The following is a 21875-nucleotide window of genomic DNA, read 5'->3' as shown; positions in this document are numbered from 1 at the left end:
CAGCATTATGCTATTCAAATCATGTTCATTTTACTTTTTGCAGAATTCAACTGATTTGTTCTATTACTGAAAGACCCACAATAAAATCTAGAAAGGAAAAAAAAGGCATACCTATCCAAATGATAGGGTAGTATCTATCTCTAGGAAATGCTTTTGTTTATATTATGTGTTCAAACAGTCTGGCCCATGTGGGGCTGACCTGCGAGGGGGTGGTGAGCTCCCAAGCCTGAACCCGGAGGTCCTGCCACTAGCTACTGTGGCTCACAGTGACGCAAAGGAGACCTGCCCGCTGAGTGGAAGTCTTGTTCAGTTTGGAGTAGGAAATAAAGAAAATACTTCATGTTGGAAGAAAGCAATACATTTAACTATTCATTAAGCAAAACACTACAATTCTGATGAAGAAATCGTGTGTGGAAGCGCTCTCCTCCTGTCACACAGTTCCAAGTGAGAGCGAGGCTCCACTCCTACTCTTCCCACCTCTGCATCTGGAAGGTCTGGCGTCCTGGAAAGTGTACACACCTTGTTTGATTAATGGTAGGATATAGAAAAGTAGCTACACGAATAACTGATGGTAGGTTATGGGCTAACAAGCCAAACATTCACTGAGCCAGGCCTCCCCAGGTCAGCCCCACATTTGGGCAGTTTACCTGTTTCTGATAACTAGGTTTATAAGGCCTGCCTTTTCTCTAGACCAGCTGCTTATTTTGGGCAGAGAGCAAGGCTAATTTAAGACTGTCTTCCTAGTGAAAGTACAACACAAAAAGGTGTTAAAATTTCACATTCTAATTTAAGTAAAGGCTAAGAAATAGACCCCAAGAACCCAATCTCAGATAAAACCAGTGGCACAAAGGTATGCTGTGGCCACTCCCATTTGCCTTCCAGAATCCAATACCTGCCTTATTGGGGTGGATTGGGAAGTCTGCAGGAGGGAATGCTGAGCAGACAGCATCCATCACTCCTCCTTCTGGCTTTACTTGATACTTGGGTTAATGAGCTTTGGAAAAGAATTGTCTCTATTTCATTTACATCTCTATCACTGGTTCTCAAAGTGTGGTTCCCTGCTAGGTCTCAGGTTAGAGATACTTCCGGTCAGTTCCTACAGCTGTCTGCTGTGGTCTGTTCATCTGTCCATCAGTCCTGCAAGCCCAGTGAGAAAGAAGGAAACTATCAACATCAATCAATATCATTGCCTTGCTCAGTCAAGCACCCTGCTGAGTGCTAAGCACTAAGTGCTTTCTTTCACAGAGATTGAAATTAACCTACAAAACAGCCCTGTGTCTGTTGTTTCCATGACAGTAAGCTGGTATTATAGCTGAGTAACTTGAAGTTCAAAAGTTTCATATTATACAAACAAGTCTTCAAATTCCTGTAACAAATGAATTTGGGAAAACGTATTGTTTTTGCTCTGACACAAATATTTCCCACTCATATATAATTAAATGAAATACAAGTACCTGCCACATTTCTACCTTCTTTTTCACTTCCTCCTTTTCTGCAATCTCATTTAAATTTGCCAGGGCTTTGGCTGCCAGTATTCTCCTTGCTTCAACACTCAAGTCAGACTGTAAAGCCATGTATGGAGCAACTTCAGACAGATATTTGCTATCCCGGGTTTCAGGTCCAAGCAAGAACTGTGCTTTGGGACTGGACACAGAGTCCACGGGGCAGCGGTAAGTCTCACTGTCCTCTGCAATGGAGCTTGGGCCACAACCACCACGAGTTTCACACTCACAGTGGGACACTTGCTGGTGAGAACAGTTTAGTTCCTTAGGGATATTTGCAAAATTTGGTGTAACTGGTTCTCCAGGGTTGTATGAACCTGAAATATCGGAAGAGAAGGTTCTACTTTGCTTTACTTCCTTTGGAATGTTCGTCCTATGGAAAACTGATGACCTGTCATCTTTGAGTTCTTCCAGGCCTCCAAATTTAGCATGATTCCAGAAAGAAAATGTATTGCAGACCAGCGTTTCCTTATTTAAATCTAGCTGTGGAGACTGTGAGGAGTAAAAATGGCTTATGTGCTTCTGCTGCCTGGGGTTATGGCAAAGCAAGGCCTGGGCAGGCAGTGCCCACAGAGTCCTCCCTTGCTCCAGAAGTGACTCGGCTCTCTTTAAGTCCGAGTCACTGTAGCTGAGCTGCCTTTTCAGACGAGTCAGGGGCTGAAGGCACTCAACATTCCGCCTCTTCCAAAGAGGGTCAAACTCTTGCTCACTGGAAAGAATCACATCCTGATTCTCAAAATCTGCCACCACTGCACTGGGGGTGAAAGAGTCTGATGCATCACTGTCATGTCTCAGTAACTCTTTATCCAGCTGCATTGTGAACATCTCAGAAACAGTCTTTTCAATTTCAGCAGAGAGGACAGGTACTTCTGCCACTTCTTCCATCACTACTGGCCTGTTCTCAGCTAAGTCCAGCAACAGTTTGCACACGAGATGGATAATTTTGGGTACATGTTTCAGAAGTCGTGCCTCATAGCCATGAAGCAGATGCTGCTGATGAATGAGATACTGTGCTAAGGTGACAGCATGTGCCTTGGGGTCACAGCAAGAGAATATATTGCGAAGAGGAATCAGAAACTGAGTAAATTCCCTTACACATAGTAGCTGTCCTCGGGTTTGTATGGAATTAGGTCGCTTTGCCCGAACAAATATAATTGCTTGGTCAGCAGTTATTCTTGTTGCAAAAACTAAGTAACATGCTATTAAAACACCTAAACAGTGAAGAAGAGAATATTGATATGAGAAAAGCTTATATTTTTATTTATACTCTTTGGTGATTTAAAATTTGAATATGTGTTAGGAAACCATATAAATACAGAAACATTTTAAGGACAATGATAACTTTTTGTACAGGTGTTCATCTATTTACTAAGTCTGTATGGCAAACCTCCCCTTGACTGAGAACCCTTGCTCACCTCTGTACTCCAGGGCAAGCACCAAGAACTGTCACAGTGAAGTTGAGTAGGTGTGGAGTGAGGGGGGATGACTGAGTGTGGAGGGTGATGACTGAATAAACTGATGACCTGGCCAATTTACCATCATTAACGCCCAACTCCAACATGGAAGAAAGCCAACCCTGCTTTCCACTCTGAACAGCTCTTAAAAATTTTTATCCAATCAGTCTGTACACTCTAGTTGGAACTTCCCACCACTGCCATCTTTGACATCAACTGGTGGCACATTCCAGACTGGCATTTTTCCTACTTGGGTATTTTTATCTTTGGCAATTATTCACATTCACAATCTATATTTTTCTCCTGATGATTCTTATTTAAGACTAAACTAATGCCTAAACTAATATGTATTTCCCTCTAGACCACAACTATTTTTCTATAAGCACTTAATATTAAGGAAAATAGCTTTAACAGTATAAACATTCTGTATTCTTGTTAATTAATACTAAATTAAAATGAATAAAAAGGCAATAATTAGTTAACTCAAATATAATAGTTAATTCACATCAAGTAAAAGGCATCAAAAGACATCTGTGTGAATCACCAAGTTTGTGAATCTCGTTACACATGAAAATCAGAACCTCTGAAAAATGCATGTTTTCCTAGTACACGGCAAGGTCCAACCTATCTTTCTCACTAGGACATGGCAGTTCTTTAGGGTAAGTATGAAATATCTGCAGAGCTATCATGTGAAATCCCTAGAACAGTGAGATTTTGGCTCAACCATGAGAGCTGACAGTCTGGGACAGAACTGAGTCTCTACCCTAAAGATGCGCCCCAGAAGGTGGAAGACCCAGTGGTAGGTATATGGTTATACTGTGGACAGAGTCGAGCTCAGGTGTCTGGCTAGATTACATGACAATGAAGATTCCAACCCTTTTTGTGCCCCCATATCAGTATTGCACTGATATTCTGTAGCTTTTTTTTTTTTTTTTTTGCGGTATGCGGGCCTCTCACTGTTGTGGCCTCTCCCGTGGCGGAGCACAGGCTCCGGACGCACAGGCTCAGCGGCCATGGCTCACGGGCCCAGCCGCTCTGCGGCATGTGGGATCTTCCCGGACCGGGGCACAAACCCACGTCCCCTGCATCGGCAGGCGGACTCTCAACCACTGCGCCACCAGGGAAGCCCATCTGCAGCATTTTTAAGTAAAATCATTGATTTTTATATAGAATTCTAGGTACAGTAAGACTTTCATTTACAAACAAAATCCTTACAGCCATGGATTTTAAATCATGGCCCTGCCACTTACTTGATGTAGCAAATTAACCTCCTTCAAAACTTACATTTTTGTAGAGACTTAAAAAGAGAGTAGGTGAAACAATGCTTGTTATTTTCATTATTATTTTGGTTAAGGAAAATTACATTTTAAAAAGACACTGCATATTAAAAACAAAGTGTTGATTTTTTTCCTTTAAAGAAGAAAATCAGAAAGATCATTTAGCTAGCTATGGAAATCCACCTATTGATTACTCAATATGATGAGGTTTTAGCACTAAATCATTCAAAAATACCCTCATGAATATATGGTCACTGAAGCTATCTAAGATATTTCAAGTATCTTATACTGACTTGTTCCATTTGACTCTAAAACTTTGATAGGAATCTGAAAACGATCCTCTAGAATTAGGAAATATTCCTTATATGTTTAAACATGTAGAAGGACAATAAAACCACCTCCTAGAGTTTACCTGTTCGACCAAGCCCTGCATGACAATGGATAGCTACTTTTCCTTCTCGTAAGGCAAATGTCATCACCTTCACCATATCTAAGATGGTGGTAAGGGATGCTACACCATAATCCTTCCATCCAAAATTGTAGAAGTAAACTGGACAATGAGAAAGAGAACAAGAAGAAAATCAACATACAGGAAAAATACTTGTAAAGACATTTGAAAAAAGTGAGTGAATTCATGAAAAGTATAAAGCTGTAAGGCACGCAGATCTCACTGGATGAGTAGACCTAAAATAATAGGCTTTTTACATTTCCAGTAAATTTACTGTTAACATTTCTTAAAAAGCACATTCTATATTACTTAACACATTTCTTGCTGAAACTCAGTTAGAAAGAACTAAGGAAAAGCAGGATTGCAAATTAAAGTCAATGATCTATGCCAAAATTACTCAACCATGGAGGGAAAGCCTGCAACCTTGTTTAGCATGGAAACATGTCTAACTGACTGATAAATGGCATAAGGTAGTACATATAGATTTCCTAACTAGTGGGATATAAAAGCTAACATAAACTTCTTAAAAACAAGTTGTAGATTGTCACATACAGAATCCCTGCATCCTACCCAGGGGCAGAGCTATGCAGTAGGTAAAGGCATGAATGAGTCCTGTGTTCCAATCCTGCTGCCATGTTTAAGCTGTGTGATCTTGGGCAAGTCAGAACTTCCTCAGCCTGTGTGACCTCATGTGTGAAGCAGAACAACTATATTATGTGACTGCTTTAAGGATTAAATGAGATGACAGGTCTGGATACTGTTTATATTAATATACAGACATTATTTCTACAAGGTCTCCTCTCAAGTTCCCTCTCACAAGAAAAAAGAAATCTTATACTTTCAACAGCAATACCACAGAAGAATGATAGCATTATTTAAAGTCAAAGTTAGCTCATCTTCACTTTTTAGAAGCCCTACTACACTACTATGCAGTAACTGTTTATTTCCATCACCTTTTTAACCTAAGAGCTGAATAGACAAAAAGTCTCTGAGTTCTGTCCTTGGTAACTCATGGAGAGGAGGATGGAAGGACTTACTGCCAGACTCCATGAAAGCTTCAGGAAGGTATGTGAAGCCACTTTCTTGTTCCAGAGGGTTCCCACAGCTGGCATGCTCACCAGGACGCTGCAGGTTGATGATACTTTTTATGCCATGGCTTAAAGGAAAAAGAAAATAAATTAGTCATATTGGGAGGTAGTGTTAAAAAAAATTAACCATTTTTGGCATTAATAAACATTATTAACTACTTTCAAAACCTTAATTGTCTTATTTGAAATAAGTTCTTCACACTCCTGTTGGTAAAATGAAAGCACCTTTCCATTTGAAGTCAAAAGCAATAGAAGAGAAAACACAAGCTGGCTTATTAAAGTGTGTAAACATGCAATGTTTACCTTCGGAACTGCTCAATGATGCAGTACTTCTCGAGGAGCTCAGTGGACGGGCGTGCCATGGCCAGGATATTATCAGTGACCCTATAGATGGGAGAAGGGACTGGTGATATGCACAAAACTGAGAAAGCAAGATTTCAAGCCCTTACTTTTTCTATGATTTCAACAATGCTATAAGGTATGAATCTCCTTATACAAATCCGGCTTCAATTCTGTATTATGATTAGGGCTCTAAGAAACCCTAGCTTCTTAAATCCCTGGAAAAAATTCCAGGATATAAAGTATTTATGGACTCCAGCAAAGTACTTTCAAGGACTTCATGAGATTCTAGTGGACATGACGGAATGATGGAGAAACCTCAGCTGGCAGCAAAGGACATCCTGGATAAGTTATCCAAAGGTTACTGACTAAATGAGGAGGGCCAGCTGGGAGGCATTTTTAGTTACATAGCTATCTGTACCCCAGTTACCTAATGTATTGAGCAGGGATAATGCCTGCTTCACAAGGTTGGTGTGAGAATTCAATTTGATGTGAATGTAAAGACTTTAGCACAAATCCTAGCATGTGGTTATGAATAAATGCTGAGTTATTGTAATTTTGCAAAAAATATGGCTTTGGAGTCAGTCGGACCTGGTTTCAAATGCTGGCTTTTCTACTTTCTAGCTGTGTAGCAAATTACTTAGTCTCTCTGGACTTCAATTCCTTCACCAATAAAATGACATTAATGATGCCTACTTAAAGAGTTTTATGAAGATAATAATTTGAGACTGTTCAGCACCATGCCTGGGCTTGTAACCAAATGGATGTTTACTGAGTGTACAAATGGATAGAGACCCAGTAAATGGCTATCACTCTCACTAGGGCTCTGGCTTCACTCTGTTCTGATTGCATTTCTCACCAGTGGCCTGGTGAAAGATACATAAGGTAGACTATTGCAAGTTGCGGGTCACAAGAATCTGAGAGGAGTAACAGAGACATTAGATGAGCAGGTCAGGATTCATAAAGATACTATCCCTCATGCCCGGGGCAATGTCTAAAACTTAACAGGGACCCCCAAAGGTTTGGGATCCCCCAAGTTTAATAGCACTTAGTGTAGGATTGACAGAGATGTAACATGAAAGCAGCAGAGGCGAAAAAAGTTCAGATAGTTTAGTCAACAATAAACCAAAAATATGAATGTGGCCATAAGCTGCATTATTAGAAATTTACTTGTCTGATCACACCTCTGGAATAGTGTTTGCTTTTTCACAACATTCTTCAAGAAAGATAGTGATAAACTAGAACATGATCTGTGGAGAACAACAGTGACAGTGGACCCCAGACTATAGTACTACACATGTACCCAGCAAATCCAATATGAAAAAGTACAGGGTTGCAAGTTAGTAAGCTGCTTGACAAATATCTAATTTGTAAATGAATTCTTGCTCTATAAAATGATTCACAAGCAGAGTTCTTTGTTTTTTTTTTTTTTTTTGTGGTACGCAGGCCTCTCACTGTTGTGGCCTCTCCCGTTGCAGAGCACAGGCTCCGGACGCGCAGGCTCAGCAGCCATGGCTCACGGGCCCAGCCGCTCGGCGGCATGTGGGATCTTCCCGGACCGGGGCACGAACCCGCGTCCCCTGCATCGGCAGGCGGATTCTCAACCACTGCGCCACCAGGGAAGCCCAGGCAGAGTTCTTTGAATAGTGAATTCCTCTTAGTGCATTCCAAATGTGATTTGGTTTTGAATATCAGAATTTTTTAGAGATATCACTACATCAAAAACGGTATACTTGACAGTTTACTATTAATAATAAAAGCAGTATGATTCAATAATGAATGAATTACACTTATATACCATAAACAAAGTAAGCATCTTATATCGTCTACTGAACTGACAACTTGTACCACCTTCTACTGAGGCAGACTGGAAGTGTACGTATTTGTATGAAAATGTATCCTTTTATACAGAATACAGGAACAAAATAAAAACGAGGCTAAAGCTTACCTGTATGAAACTGAAAAACTACCTATGTACCTCATAATTTCTCAAATTTATAGTTGAACATTTTAATTATTTTTTAGCAATTTCTGAAATTTAAGAGCTATCTACTTACCATTTCTTTAAGATACTTTACATAGAGCATTCCATTCAATTAAAAAAAACCCTATAGGGTTGGTTTCATTATTTCCATTTTACAGATGAGGAAACTGTGGTTCCGACTGCCTGTGTGAGTAGACCAAGATCACACAGCTTGTCAAGTGGCAAAGCCAGGGATGGAGGTGAGGTCCTCTGACTTCAAAACCCCACATTCCTTCTTCTACAGTCCACTGCCTCCTGGCCATCTCCTACATGTCCATTCCCTTTTCCCACTTAGCAGTAGGTGGGAGCTACCGAAGACAGACAGAATCACTTACCAGGATGAGTAGACCCCCTTAATAGCTTGTTCCTGTTCACTCCAGCGGGCTGCATTTTCATACTTGCAAGCTTTGCCACCACATGCCATGGAACAGGCCATATGTCCAGGAATGACATGCCGTAAACACTCTCCAACTTTTGTATACTTTGGTGTTGGACGTCCTGAATTTCCTAGAACATTCAAAGGGACGATTCAAAATCTTACTCTCGGAACAGAATAGTAACATGGGAAACAGCTTCCATTTTCTCTCAGGATTGTAGATGACAAGCTGGTGCTAAATACCCTTCATTTTGTCAGGAATAAAACTGTTTCCCTTTCGTGTAAGCACACTATCCTTTACTACAGAAAAGGCTTTTGCACACAATAATCTCCACATGTCATATTGGTAATGAAAAGGAAGAAACTGTAAAAGCAGATCTTCTACAAGGGAATGAGTTTTGTGCAAAAACTACATTTTTAATGAAAAAACATAAAACAATCATTTTTATCTCCTATTACATGGCTACTGAATCTCTTAGCATAACAGACAATAAAAAGTATAATGCAGAATTAATTGTCAAAATTTTAAAAAGTATCAACACAGCATAACCTCTTCACAGTTCTTATATTTAAACTCAAAGCTGTGGCAATCTTTAAGAAGAAAAGGAGCTTTACTTTTTCTCTCGGGGCAAGTTGGGTTTCTCTCAGCACAGCTGATGGAGGACATGGCCACCATCACCTGGAGAGAGGATGAGGAGAGCATCTTGGCAGTGGAGCTGCGCCGCCCCTGCTGCAGTCGCAGGATGGGGTCGGAGGCAGAGTGTCGTCGTCCCTGGAAAAAGGAGCTGAGGAATGGCACAGAAGAAAGCCTCCGGGGTGGATCCTGCATGGCGCTGGGCTTCCAGGAGTGAAGAGCTGGAGGCGAGATGTCAGCGCCAGTCTGCTCCATGACGAAGTTACACTGAGACATGAGCATCACTCTGTGTGATCTAACCACCATTCAGGATAGGCTGACTTGTTTCCATAGTGACAAACAAAGAAACTACTGATTCCCACTCAGATCTGTACAAGCAAAATCCCATATGAATGGATTGTTTTGAACAGATTGTTCAAATATAAAGAAGAATAACATGTATTTTAAATAGATTATACCTAAAATGTGACTTTTCTATTGTTTCTCAAACACATTTAAAAGATCTGACTGCTCAAAGAATTATATCTAAAATACTGTAATGAATTTAGAAAAATGTCTTTCTGATGTAAACACACACATATTAAAATATTTAAATTTTGTTATTCTTTTCATATCTATTCTTTGAACATTTTGAAAAATATTCTCTTTCTACTGCTCTCTGGAACAGGGCAGATAAAAAGTTAATTGTAACAAAGTGAGAGTGGCATGGACATATATACACTACCAGATGTAAAACAGATAGCTAGTGGGACGCAGCACGGGGAGATCAGCTCGGTGCTTTGCGACCACCTAGAGGGGTGGGATAAGGAGGGTGGGAGGGAGAGATGCAAGAGGGAGGGGATATGGGGTATATGTATAGGTATAGCTGATTCACTTTGTTAAACAGCAGAAACTAACACAACGTTGTAAAGCAATTATACTCCAATAAAGATGTTTAAAAAAGTTAATTGTAATAAAGTGGGATATACTAGATACCTCTAACACTATTAAAACACCATTTAATTTTTCAAAGTAAAAAGAAAACCCTATTTTTAGAAATAGAACTATTAAAGAAATGCTTGGATAGAACAAATAAAGACATTTGTAGGGCTGATACATTAACCAAAAGACATTTATATTCATATTCTTATTTTCAGAATGTGAAAACCCAATTCTTGGTTATTGGATAGTAACAATAGTCATAACTATAGCCCTCAAAAACTCAAAGACATGATTCTGTGCCTTTTGTTGCTGACTGTGGGGAAAAGAAAAGCTTCAGTAATGTCTTGGCAGAGGAATAGGAAGAAAATTCACTAAGTATCACATTTTTTAAAGGAACTAGATGAAGGGGAGGTTGCAACTTGAGGATCAAGGATATAAAGAACACAGAAACTATAACAACCACCAACTGTCTGCCTCCTCTCTTGTTAATGTCAAGCTGCACACCCTAACCCCACCCCTGTGTCTCTCTTCCTCTGTCTCTCCAAATGGTATTTCAGCCATGTGCAGGTGGAAACAGTCTACTGTCATAGATAGGGTTCTTCTTTGTTTTGTTCTGTTTTATTTTAACAATTAATAATGCTTTGAAGCATGCTCCTTTAAACCCCCCCCATCTCCCCAACTGGATGTGCTTTGTCAAATAAGACAGAGTAGCTCAATTTGGTGCCCAAATTCCTACGAGTATAGCATCCTGCCCCTGTTATTTTGCATACAGCAATGGAAAAGAATTCCTTTTAACATACCTAATCCCGAAGGCGAAGGCGCAGCTTCCACATAGTTTTACAGGAAAGGAAAGAGGAGAGGCTGTGGTGTGGAAGGCAAGTTGGAACCTGATGGCAAGAGACCCTAAATGCTCAAACTAAGGGGTCTGAGTCTGCTATCTGGGGAACAGGGAGTCTGACTCAAGTTTTTTAGTGTTAACATTCCCTGTAGATAGGGCCAGGAGCCAAGGACTGGGGGCCTGCTGGGACTGTGACCGTGTGAACGGAGCTAAACACGGAAACAAGACAGTACAGAGGCAGACACTGCACTGGGTGCTGAGACTTCAAGCCTAAGTGAGCAGCAGCAAGATACTGAAGCAGGTAAATGTGGAAGTCCATGAGAAGACGGTGCAAGAGAAAATCTGGCAGGCAAGTTCCATCCGAGATGAAAGGTATGTGAGGCAGCAAGTAGGAGGTCTCAACCAGTAAGTAGGAAATGCATGATCTGTGCAGCTCTAAGGACATCCACAGAGGAGAGTCCAAGTGACTCTGTTCTCAACAGTTCTGAAAATGAGAATGAATTTGATGAGGATAGGACTTGTCTGGATCAAGCTAAGGAACGAAAGGTTTATGTATTAAAATACAATGTCTTACAGATGTGTGAAACAAGAAGTATGAGTATATGTAAATAAACTGACCCACAAAATGAATAAAATAACTATTTTCAAAAAGAATACAAAAAGAGACCAATTTGGTACAAGTTCTAATATCTTTTATTCCATGAATTAGAAGATAATCCCTATAAAGTCATGGCATGATTGTTTTTCGTCAACATTCTGTAAACAAAAATGTGGTTATGTGGAGACGTGGATTTCTGAGGTCAAGGAGCTTGGCACAATAGCCTAAAAATCAATTAAAATATTTAAATTGGGGTGAATTATAGATTTCTAATGATGAATTGTTCAGATTTTTAGAAATAACATTTTAATATTTATTTAAATTATCAATAGGGAAAAAAGCGAAGCGTTATCTTTAGATAGAAGGAGGAACAAGACTATTTTAATTTCTATTTCATGTATTATATAAGATGGAAGTATTTTAGAGTAAGAGTAATTATATGAAGGGCCATACTTTCAACAGAAACTAAAAGGTAAATAACTGAGTTATCTGTAGTGAGGTGGATGGACCTAGAGTCTGTCATACAGAGTGAAGTAAGTCAGAAGGAGAAAAAATACTGCATGCTAACATATATATGGGATCTAAAAAAAAAAGGCCTGACAGGAACAAAGACACAGACATAGAATGGACTTGAGGACACAGGGAGGGGGAAGGGTAAGCTGGGACAAAGTGAAAGAGTGCATGGACTTATAAATACTACCAAATGTAAAATAGATAGCTAGTGGGAAGCAGCCACATAGCACGGAGAGATCAGCTCGGTGCTTTGTGACCACCTAGAGGGCTGTGGGACAGGGAGGGTGGGAGGGAGGGAGACGCAAGAGGGAGGAGATATGGGAACATATGTATATGCATAACTGATTCACTTTGTTGTAAAGCAGAAACTAACACAACATTGTAAAGCAATTATACTCCAATAAAGACGTTAAAAAAAAAAAGGTAAAGAAAGTTTTTTCTGGCAACCACAGAGAAAGTCTGTACAACCTCATTATTATAAGCTACATTCACCTCTCTGCTCTCCTTCCCTCCTTCCTCCATAGTTATAACTTGAGGCCACAAGAAACAACACTACTGTTGTTTCTCCACTTACCTGTTAACAGGATCTATATTTTCCTTCTCTGACAAAGTGTTTTTCTAAATACATAAGAAAAAAAAATCAGTTTTCTATATTACATATTCGAATATAAAATCATAGGGGACCCTGCCTCATTACTATTTTTACTCTTTTTCTTCCAAATATGCTGTCTCTAAAAAAAAAAAAAAATCAGGCTCCAAGAAAAAGTAGGAAAACAATACAAAAGATAATCCCCATGACCAATCCTATACTCCCCCCCAAGATGCTGTAATCATCAATGTATAAAAGACCCCTCTTCAAAGCATAAAGAATATGGGTGCTGGACTCTAAACACAACAATACCTTTGTGGCCAATGGCCTGTTTGTAGGTAGGCAATCAGACCTTCACAAATTCAGAATAATATTTAAGGAACCAAGTGAGATACTGGTCACTGCAAATGTGAAATTAAGCACAGTAAACAACAAAGAAACCTACCTAAAGTTACTTATGAGCCCTTGGTCTTTTCCTCTTTAATTTCTACATGTGGGTGGTTAAAGCACTAGAGTCTAAAGAGATGTAGAGCTTCAAGAACTGGTAATTCCCTTTTATACTCAAGAAAGGATGAATAACTTCCTATTTAAACAAACTCATGCAACAATAGGCCCAAGAATGCAGTGGGAGATGGAGGTCCATCTAGGCTCAGTCCTAAGTCAGTATAGGAGTCATTTCCAGGAACTGGAAATGGACTAGATTGCTGACTTTACAGCTTCTTCTTTTCCACTTTTTGTGACAGGAGGCTCACTTCTCACAAGGCAACTAACTATTCAACTGTTTGACAGCTCAAGATGTTTTCTAATGTTCAGTCAAAATCCATTTCTCTGTTAACATTGCTCCTGGTTCTTCCCTCTAAAAATTAGAAACAAAGCATCTCTTTGGCTTGCAAGGTTTTCAAATATCTGAAGACAGAACTTCTCTAAGTCTTCCCCTATTCGGGTCAAATCTTCTTAATTTTTCAAACATTCCTAGTATATGTCATTGTTTCCAGATCCTTCACTATAATTCCCCTTCTTCAGAAAGCCCTCCCTCTCCCTTTTACAGCTAAACTTCTAAAAAAAAGTTGACTTCATTTGCTATTTCCATTTGTCACCTTCTCGTCCTCAATCTATTCAACTCTGGTCTCTGTCTCAAGCATCCACTGAAAATTGATCTTGCTAAGGTCTCTGATGCCTTTTATAGTTTTTGTCTTATTTTGACTGCTTAGCACATTTAACACAGTTCAACAATTTAATTTTTTTTCTTTTTTATTAACAACTTTATTGGAGTATAATTGCTTTACGATGGTGTGTTAGCTTCTGCTTTATAACAAAGTGAATCAGTTATACATATACATATATCCCCAAATCTCTTCCCTCTTGCATCTCCCTCTCTCACACCCTCCCTATCCCACACCCCTCTAGGTGGTCACAAAGCACCAAGCTGATCTCCCTGTGCTATGAGGCTGCTTTCCACTAGCTATCTATTTTATGTTTGGTAGTGTATATATGTCCATGCCACTTTCTCACTTTGTCCCAGCTTACCCTTCCCCCTCCCCATTTCCTCAAAGCCATTCTCTAGTAGGTCTGTGTCCTTATTCCAGTCTTGCCCCTAGGCTCTTCATGACCATTTTCTTTTTCTTTTTTAGATTCCATATATATGTGTTAGCATAAGGGATTTGTTTTTCTCTTTCTGACTTACTTCACTCTGTATGACACACTCTAGGTCCATCCACCTCACTATAAATAACTCAATTTCGTTTCTTATTATGGCCGAGTAATATTCCATTGTATATATGTGCCACATCTTCTTTATCCATTCATCTGTTGATGGACACTTAGATTGCTTCCATGTCCAGGAAGCAATACATAGAGCTGCAAGTACATAGAGCTGCAATGAACATTGTCGTACATGTATCTTTTTGAATTATGGTTTTCTCAGGGTATATGCCCAGTAGAGGGATTGCTGGGTCGTATGGTAGTTCTATTTTTAGTTTTTTAAGGAACCTCCATACTGTTCTCCATAGTAGTTGTAACAATTTACATTCCCACCAACAGTGCAAGAGGGTTCCCTTTTCTCCACACCCTCTTCAGCATATATTGTTTGTAGATTTGATGATGGCCATTCTGACTGGTGTGAGATGATATCTCACTGTAGTTTTGATTTGAATTTCTCTAATGATTAATGATGTTGAGCATTCTTTCATGTGTTTGTTGGCAATCTGTATATCTTCTTTGGAGAAATGTCTATTTAGGTCTTCTGCCGAATTTTGGATTGGGTTGTTTTTTTTTTTAATATTGAGCTGCATGAGCTGCTTGAAAATTTTGGAGATTAATCCTTTGTCAGTTGCTTCATTTGCAAATATTTTCTCCCATTCTGAGGGTTGTCTTTTCGTCTTGTTTATGGTTTTCTTTGCTGTGCAACAGCTTTTAAGTTTCATTAGGTCCAATTTGTTTATTTTTGTTTTAATTTCCATTTCTCTAGGAGGTGGATCAAAAGTGATCTTGCTGTGATTTACATCACGGAGTGTTCTGCCGATGTTTTCCTCTAAGAGTTTAATAGTTTCTGGCCTTACATTTAGGTCTTTAATCCATTTTGAGTTTATTTTTGTGTATGGTTTTAGGGAGTGTTCTAATGTCATTCTTTTAAATGTAGCTGTGCAGTTCTCCCAGCACCACTTATTAAAGAGGCTGTCTTTTCTCTACTGTATATTCTTGCCTCCTTTATCAAAGAAAAGGTGACCATATGTGCATGGGTTTATCTCTGGGCTTTCTATTCTGTTCCATTGATCTATATTTCTGTTTCTGTGCCAGTACCATACTGTCTCGATGACTATAGCTTTGTAGTAAAGTGTGAAGTCGGGGAGGCTGATTCCTCCAGCTCCATTTTTCTTTCTCAAAATTGTTTTGGCTATTCAGCATCTTTTATGTTTCCATGCAAATTGTGAAAATTTTTTTTCTAGTTCTCTGAAAAATGCCACTGGTAGTTCGATAGGGATTGCATTGAATCTGTTGATTTCTTTGGGTAGTAGAGTCATTTTCACAATGTTGTTCTTCCAATCGAAGAATATGGTATATCTCTCCATCTATTTGTATCATCTTTAATTTCTTTCATCAGTGTCTTATAGTTTTCTGCATATAAGTCTTTTGTTTCCTTAGGTAGGTTTATTCCTAGATATTTTATGCTTTTTGTTGCAATGGTAAATGGGAGTATTTTCTTAATTTCACTCTCAGATTTTTCATCATTAGTGTATAGGAATGCAAGAGATATCTGTGCATTAATTTTGTATCCTGCTACCTTACCAAATTCATTGATTAGCTCTAGTAGCTTTCTGGTAGAAACGTTAGGATTCTCTATGTATAGTATCATGTCATCTGCAAACAGTGACAGCGTTACTTCTTCTTTTCCGATTTAGATTCCTTTTATTTCTTTTTCTTCTCTGATTGCTGCGGCTAAAACTTCCAAAACTATGTTGAATAAGAGTGGTGAGAGTGGGCAACCTTGTCTTGTTCCTGATCTTAGTGGAAATGGTTTCAGTTTTTCACCATTGAGGATGATGTTGGCTGTGGGATTGTCATATATGGCCTTTATTATGCTGAGGTAAGTTCCCTCTATGCCTACTTTATGGAGGGTTTTTGTCATAAATGGGTGTTGAATTTTGTCGAAAGCTTTCTCTCCATCTCTTGAGATGATCATATGGTTTTTCTGCTTCAATTTGTTAATATGGTGTATCACATTGATTGATTTATGTATATTGAAGAATCCTTGCATTCCTGGGATTAAACCACAGTTGATCGTGGTGGATGATCCTTTTAATGTGCTGTTGGATTCTGTTTGCTAGTATTTTGTTGAGGATTTTTGCATCTATGTTCATCGGTGATATTGGCCTGTAGTTTTCATTCTTTGTGACATCTTTGTCTGGTTTTGGTATCAAGGTGATGGTGGCTCATAGAATGAGTTTGGCAGTGTTCCTCCCTCTGCTATATTTTGGAAGCATTTGAGAAGGAGAGGTGTTCGCTCTTCTCTAAATGTTTGACGGAATTCACCTGTGAAGCCATCTGGTCCTGGGCTTTTGTTTGTTGGAAGATTTTTAATCAGTTTCAATTTCAGTGCTTGTGACTGGTCTGTTCATATTTTCTATTTCTTCCTGGTTCAGTCTTGGAAGGTTGTGTATTTCTAAGAATTTGTCCATTTCTTCCAGGTTGTCCATTTTATTGGCATATACTTGCTTGTAGCAATCTCTCATGATCCTTTGTATTTTTGCAATGTCAGTTGTTACTTCTCCTTTTTCATTTCTAATTCTATTGATTTGAGTCTTCTCCATATTTTTCTTAATGAGTCTGGCTAATGGTTTATCAATTTTGTTTATCTTCTCAGAGAACCAGCTTTTACTTTTATTGATCTTCGCTATTGTTTCCTTCATTTCTTTTTCATTTATTTCTGATCTGATCATTATGATTTCTTACCTTCTGCAAACTTTGGGGTTTTCTTATTCTTCTTTCTCTAATTGCTTTAGGTGTAAGGTTAGGTTGTTTGAGATGTTTTTTGCTTCTTAAGGTAGGATTGTATTGCTATAAACTTCCCTCTTAGAACTGCTTTTGCTGCATCCTATAGGTTTTGGGTCGTCGTGTTTTCATTGTCTTCTGTTTCTGGGTACTTTTTGATTTCCTCTTTGATTTCTTCAGTGATCTTCATGGTTATTAAGCAGTGTGTTGTTTAGCCTCCATGTGTTTGTATTTTTTACAGATTTTTTCCTGTAATTGATATCTAGTCTCATAGCGTTTTGGTCAGAAAAGATACTTGATATGATATCAATTTTCTAAAATTTACTAAGGCTTGATTTCTGACCCAAGATATGATCTATCCTGGAGAATGTTCCATGAGCACTTGAGAAGTGTATTCTGTTGTTTTTGGATGGAATGTGCTATAAATATCAATTAGGTCCATCTTGTTTAATGTATCATTTAAAGCTTGTGTTTCCTTATTTATATTTTCATTTCAGATGATCTGTCCACTGGTGAAAGTGGGGTGTTAAAGTCCCCTACTATGACTTTGTTTCTGTCAATTTCCCCTTTTATGGCTGTTAGTGTTTGCCTTATGTATTGAGGTGCTCCTATGTTGAGTGCTTAAACGTTTACAATTTTTATATCTTCCTTCTTGGATTGATTGATCATTATGTAGTTTCCTTCTTTGACTCTTGTAATAGTCTTTGTTATAAAGTGTATTTAGTCTGATATGAGAATTGCTACTCCAGCTCTCTTTTGATTTCCATTTGCATGGAATAACTTTTTCCATCCCCTCACTTTCAGTCTGTATGTGTCCCTAGGTCTGAAGTGGGTCTCTTGTAGACAGCATATATACGGGTTTTGTTGTTGCATCCATTCAGCCAGTGTATGTCTTTTAGTTAGAGCATTTAATCCATTTACGTTTAAGGTAATTACCAATATGTATGTTCCTATTACCATTTTCTTAATTGTTTTGGGTTTGTTATTGTAGGTGTTTCCCTTCTCTTGTGTTTCCTGCCTAGAGAAGTTCCTTTAGCATTTGTTTTAAAGCAGGTTTGGTGGTTCTGAATTCTCTTAGCTTTTGCTTGTCTGTAAAGGTTTTAATTTCTCTGTCAAATCTGAATGAGATCCTTGCTGGGTAGAGGAATCTTGGTTGTAGGCTTTTCCCCTTCATCGCTTTAAATATGTCCTGCCACTCCCTTCTGGCTTGCACAGTTTCTGCTGAAAGATCAGCTGTTAACCTCATGGGAATGCCCTTGTATGTTATTTGTTGTTTTTCCCTTGCTGCTTTTAATATTTTTTCTTTGTATTTAATTTTCGATAGTTTGATTAATATGTCTTGGAGTGTTTGTCCTTGGATTTATCCTGTATGGGACTCTCTGTGCTTCCTGGACTTGATTATTTCATTTTCCATATTAGGGAAGTTTTCAACTATAATCTCTTCAAATATTTTCTCAGTCCCTTTCTTTTTCTCTTCTTCTTCTGGGACCCCTATAATTCACATGTTGGTGCGTTTAATGTTGTCCCAGAGGTCTCTGAGACAGTCGTCAATTCTTTTCATTTTTTTTTTCTTTATTCTGCTCTGCTGTAGTTATTTCCACTGTTTTATCTTCCAGGTCAGCTGTCCGTTTTTCTGCCTCAGTTATTCTGCTATTGATTCTTTCTAGAGAATTTAAAATTTCATTTATTGTGTTGTTCATCATTGTTTGCTTGCTCTTTAGTTCTTCTAGGTCCTTGTTAAATCTTTCTTGTATATTCTCCATTCTATTTCCAAGATTTTGGATATCTTTACTATCATTATTCTGAATTCTTTTTCAGGTAGACTGCCTATTTCCTCTTCATTTGCTCGGTCTGGTGGGTTTTTACCTTGCTCATTCATCTGCTGTGTGTTTCTCTGTCTTCTCGTTTTGCTTAACTTACTGTGTTTGGGGTTTCATTTTTGCAGGCTGCAAGTTTGTAATTCTCATTGTTTTTGGTGTCTGTCCCCATTGGCTAAGGTTGGTTCAGTGGGTTGTGTAGGCTTCCTGGTGGAGGGGACTAGTGCCTATGTTCTGGTGGATGAGGATGGATATTTTCTTTCTGGTGTGAAGTTCCATGCCTGGTGGTGTGTTCTGGGGTGTCTGTGGCCTTATTATGATTTTAGGCAGCCTCTCTGCTAATGGGTGGGGTTGTGTTCCTGTTTTGCTAGTTGTTTGGCATAGGGTGTCCAGCACTGGAGCTTCTTGGTTATTGAGTGGAGCTGGGTCTTGGCGTTGAGATGGAGATCTCTGGGAGATTTTCACCATTTAATATTACGTGGAGCTGGGAGGTCTCTTGTGGAGCAATGTCCTGAACTGGGCTCTCCCACCTCTGAGGCACAGCCCTGACACCTGGCTGGAGCACCAAGAGCCTGTCATCCACACGGCTCAGAATAAGAGGGATAAAAAGATGAAAGAAAGAAAGAAGATAAAATAAAATAAAATAAAATAAAATAAGAGTTATTAAAAGAAAAAAGAGTTATTAAAAAATAATTTTAAGTAATAAAAAACAACAAAGAGAGCAACCAAACCAAAAAACAAATCCACCAATGATAACAAGCACTAAAACCTATAAAGAAAAAAAAAAAAAGGACTGACAGAACCCTACAACAAATGGTAAAAGTAAAGCTATACAGACAAAATCACACACAGAAGCATACACATAAACACTCACAAAAAGAGATAAAGGGAAAAAAAAAATATATATATATATATATATTGTTGCTCCCAAAGTCCACCTCCTCAGTTTGGGATGATTCATTGTCTATTCAGGTATTCTACAGATGCAGGGTACAACAAGTTGATCGTGGAGATTTAATCCGCTGCTCTTGAGGCTGCTGGGAGTGATTTCCCTTTCTCTTCTTGTTTCGCACAGCTCCTGGGGTTCAGCTTTGGATTTGGTCCCGCCTCTGGGTGTAGGTTGCCTGAGGGCATCTGTTCTTCACTCAGACAGGATGGGGTTAAAGGAGCAGCTGATTCGGGGGCTGTGGCTCACTCAGGCTGCGGGGAGGGAGGTGTACGGAGTTTGGGGCGAGCCTACGGCAGCAGAGGTCAGTGTGACATTGCACCAGGGTGAGGTGCGCTGTGTGTTCTCCTGGGGAAGTTGTTCCTGGATCACAGGACCCTGGCAGTGGTGGGCTGCACAGGCTCTGGGAGGGCAGGTGTGGATAGGAACCTGTGCTTGCACACAGGCTTCTTGGTGGCTGCAGCAGCAGCCTTAGTGTCTCATGCCCATCTCTGGGGTCTGTGCTGATAGTCGTGGCTTGCGCCCGTCTCTGGAGCTCCTTTAAGTGGTGCTCTTAATCCCCTCTCCTCACACACCAGGAAACAAAGAGGGAAGAGAAAGTCTCTTGTCTCTTCGGTAGCTCCAGACTTTTTCCCGGACTCCCTCCCTGCTAGCTGTTGTGCACTACCCCCTTCAGGTTGTTTTCATGCAGCCAACCCCAGTCCTCTCCATGGGATCTGACCTCCGAAGAACGAGCCTCAGCTCCCGGCCCCCACCTGTCCCGGCGGGTGAGCAGACAAGCCTCTCAGGCTGGTGAGTACTGGCTGGCACAGATCCTCTGCGTGGGAATCTCTCCACTTTGCCCTCTGCAGCCTTGTTGCTGCGCTCTCCTCCGTGGCTGCGATGCTTCCTCCCTCTGCCACCTGCAGTCTCCGCCCACAGAGGGGCTTCCTAGTATGTGGAAATCTTTCCTCCTTCAACAGCTCCCTCCCACTGGTGTAGGTCCCGTCCCTATTCTTTTGTCTCTGTTTTTTCTTTTGCCCATCCCAGGTATGTGGGGAGTTTCTTGCCTTTTGGGAGGTCTGAGGTCTTCTGCCAGTGTTCAGTAAGTGTTCTGTAGGGGTTGTTCCACGTGTAGATGTATTTGTGATGTATTTGTGGGGGGGAAGGTGATCTCCATGTCTTACTCTTCTGCCATCTTGAAGCTCCCTCCACCAACAATTTAGTTTTAATTTTTTAAAAATTTTGGAGAGGATTTTATTTTTTTGAAGCAATATCAAACTTACAGAAAAGTTTTAAGTATAAGACCAAGACTATTGTTTCTTGAACCATTTGAGAATAAGCTGCAGACATACTGCCCCATTACTCTAAATAACTTAGTATATATTTCCCATAAACAAAGACATTTTCTAAAATTCCCCCAAATCAGAAAATTGATACATTATTAGTTGCCCACTATTCCTCAGACCTCACTCAAGCTTCACTGATTATCTCAATGTTCCTTATGGTAAAATCACACTACACAATGTTCAGAATCACACACTATATTTTAGTTGTCCCCTCATTTATTTCACTTTAGAACAAGTTCCTCAGTCTTTCCTTGATATTGATGCCTTTGACTTTTGAAGAGTATAGGCCAGTTATTTTGTACAACATCTCTCAATTTGGGTGTGTCCGCTTCCTCATAATTAGATCCAATAAGTCCTGGTGTTTATTGGTAAAGAATAATATTTAGAAACCAAGTCCAGAGGCTAGGTGTGCTCATTACTGTTAACAGTGTTGTTGCTAGCAGGCCCTCTCAGTGGACAGAACTAAATAATATGTGCACTATATACATGAATACACACACATATCACACATTTAAATTAATATTTACACATGCAAGCATATATGTTGAAAACTTATTGTTCACCCTGACATTACCAGTTCCAATCCAACAGCACAGGTTTCCTCCTAATATCCCCCTTTCCATAATAATAACTCCCTTCTCTGATGGTGAGAACCCTGCTATTATCCTTTACTTCTCTGACTAGTCCCCCTCTATG

General features: G+C 39.5%; 1 protein-coding gene across 4 annotated transcripts in view; it reads right to left on the bottom strand.

The window, feature by feature from the left end:
• Nucleotides 1-21875, bottom strand: part of PTPDC1 (protein tyrosine phosphatase domain containing 1) — a 91749-nt gene that overhangs the window by 16683 nt on the left and 53191 nt on the right. For 2 of the 4 annotated variants that reach the window (XR_010841917.1, XM_059071754.2), the window contains exons 1-6: nucleotides 9123-9447; nucleotides 8467-8638; nucleotides 6073-6153; nucleotides 5719-5837; nucleotides 4646-4783; nucleotides 1455-2713 (exon numbers count right to left, since the gene is read on the bottom strand). Coding sequence is in view for 3 of the 4 variants with exons in the window: in XM_059071754.2 (XP_058927737.1) it covers nucleotides 1455-2713; nucleotides 4646-4783; nucleotides 5719-5837; nucleotides 6073-6153; nucleotides 8467-8638; nucleotides 9123-9447 (2094 nt within the window). In the remaining variant the exon portion in view is untranslated. Of the gene's footprint in view, nucleotides 1-1454; nucleotides 2714-4645; nucleotides 4784-5718; nucleotides 5838-6072; nucleotides 6154-8466; nucleotides 8639-9122; nucleotides 9448-21875 lie in introns of those variants that run through there. The other 2 variants (XM_059071756.2, XM_059071757.2) reach the window with 1 other exon arrangement.

Source organism: Kogia breviceps, chromosome 8 (genome assembly GCF_026419965.1).
Source record: "Kogia breviceps isolate mKogBre1 chromosome 8, mKogBre1 haplotype 1, whole genome shotgun sequence".
In the NCBI taxonomy this organism is placed as follows: domain Eukaryota; kingdom Metazoa; phylum Chordata; class Mammalia; order Artiodactyla; family Physeteridae; genus Kogia; species Kogia breviceps.
This window is presented reverse-complemented; position numbering and strand designations above follow the sequence as displayed.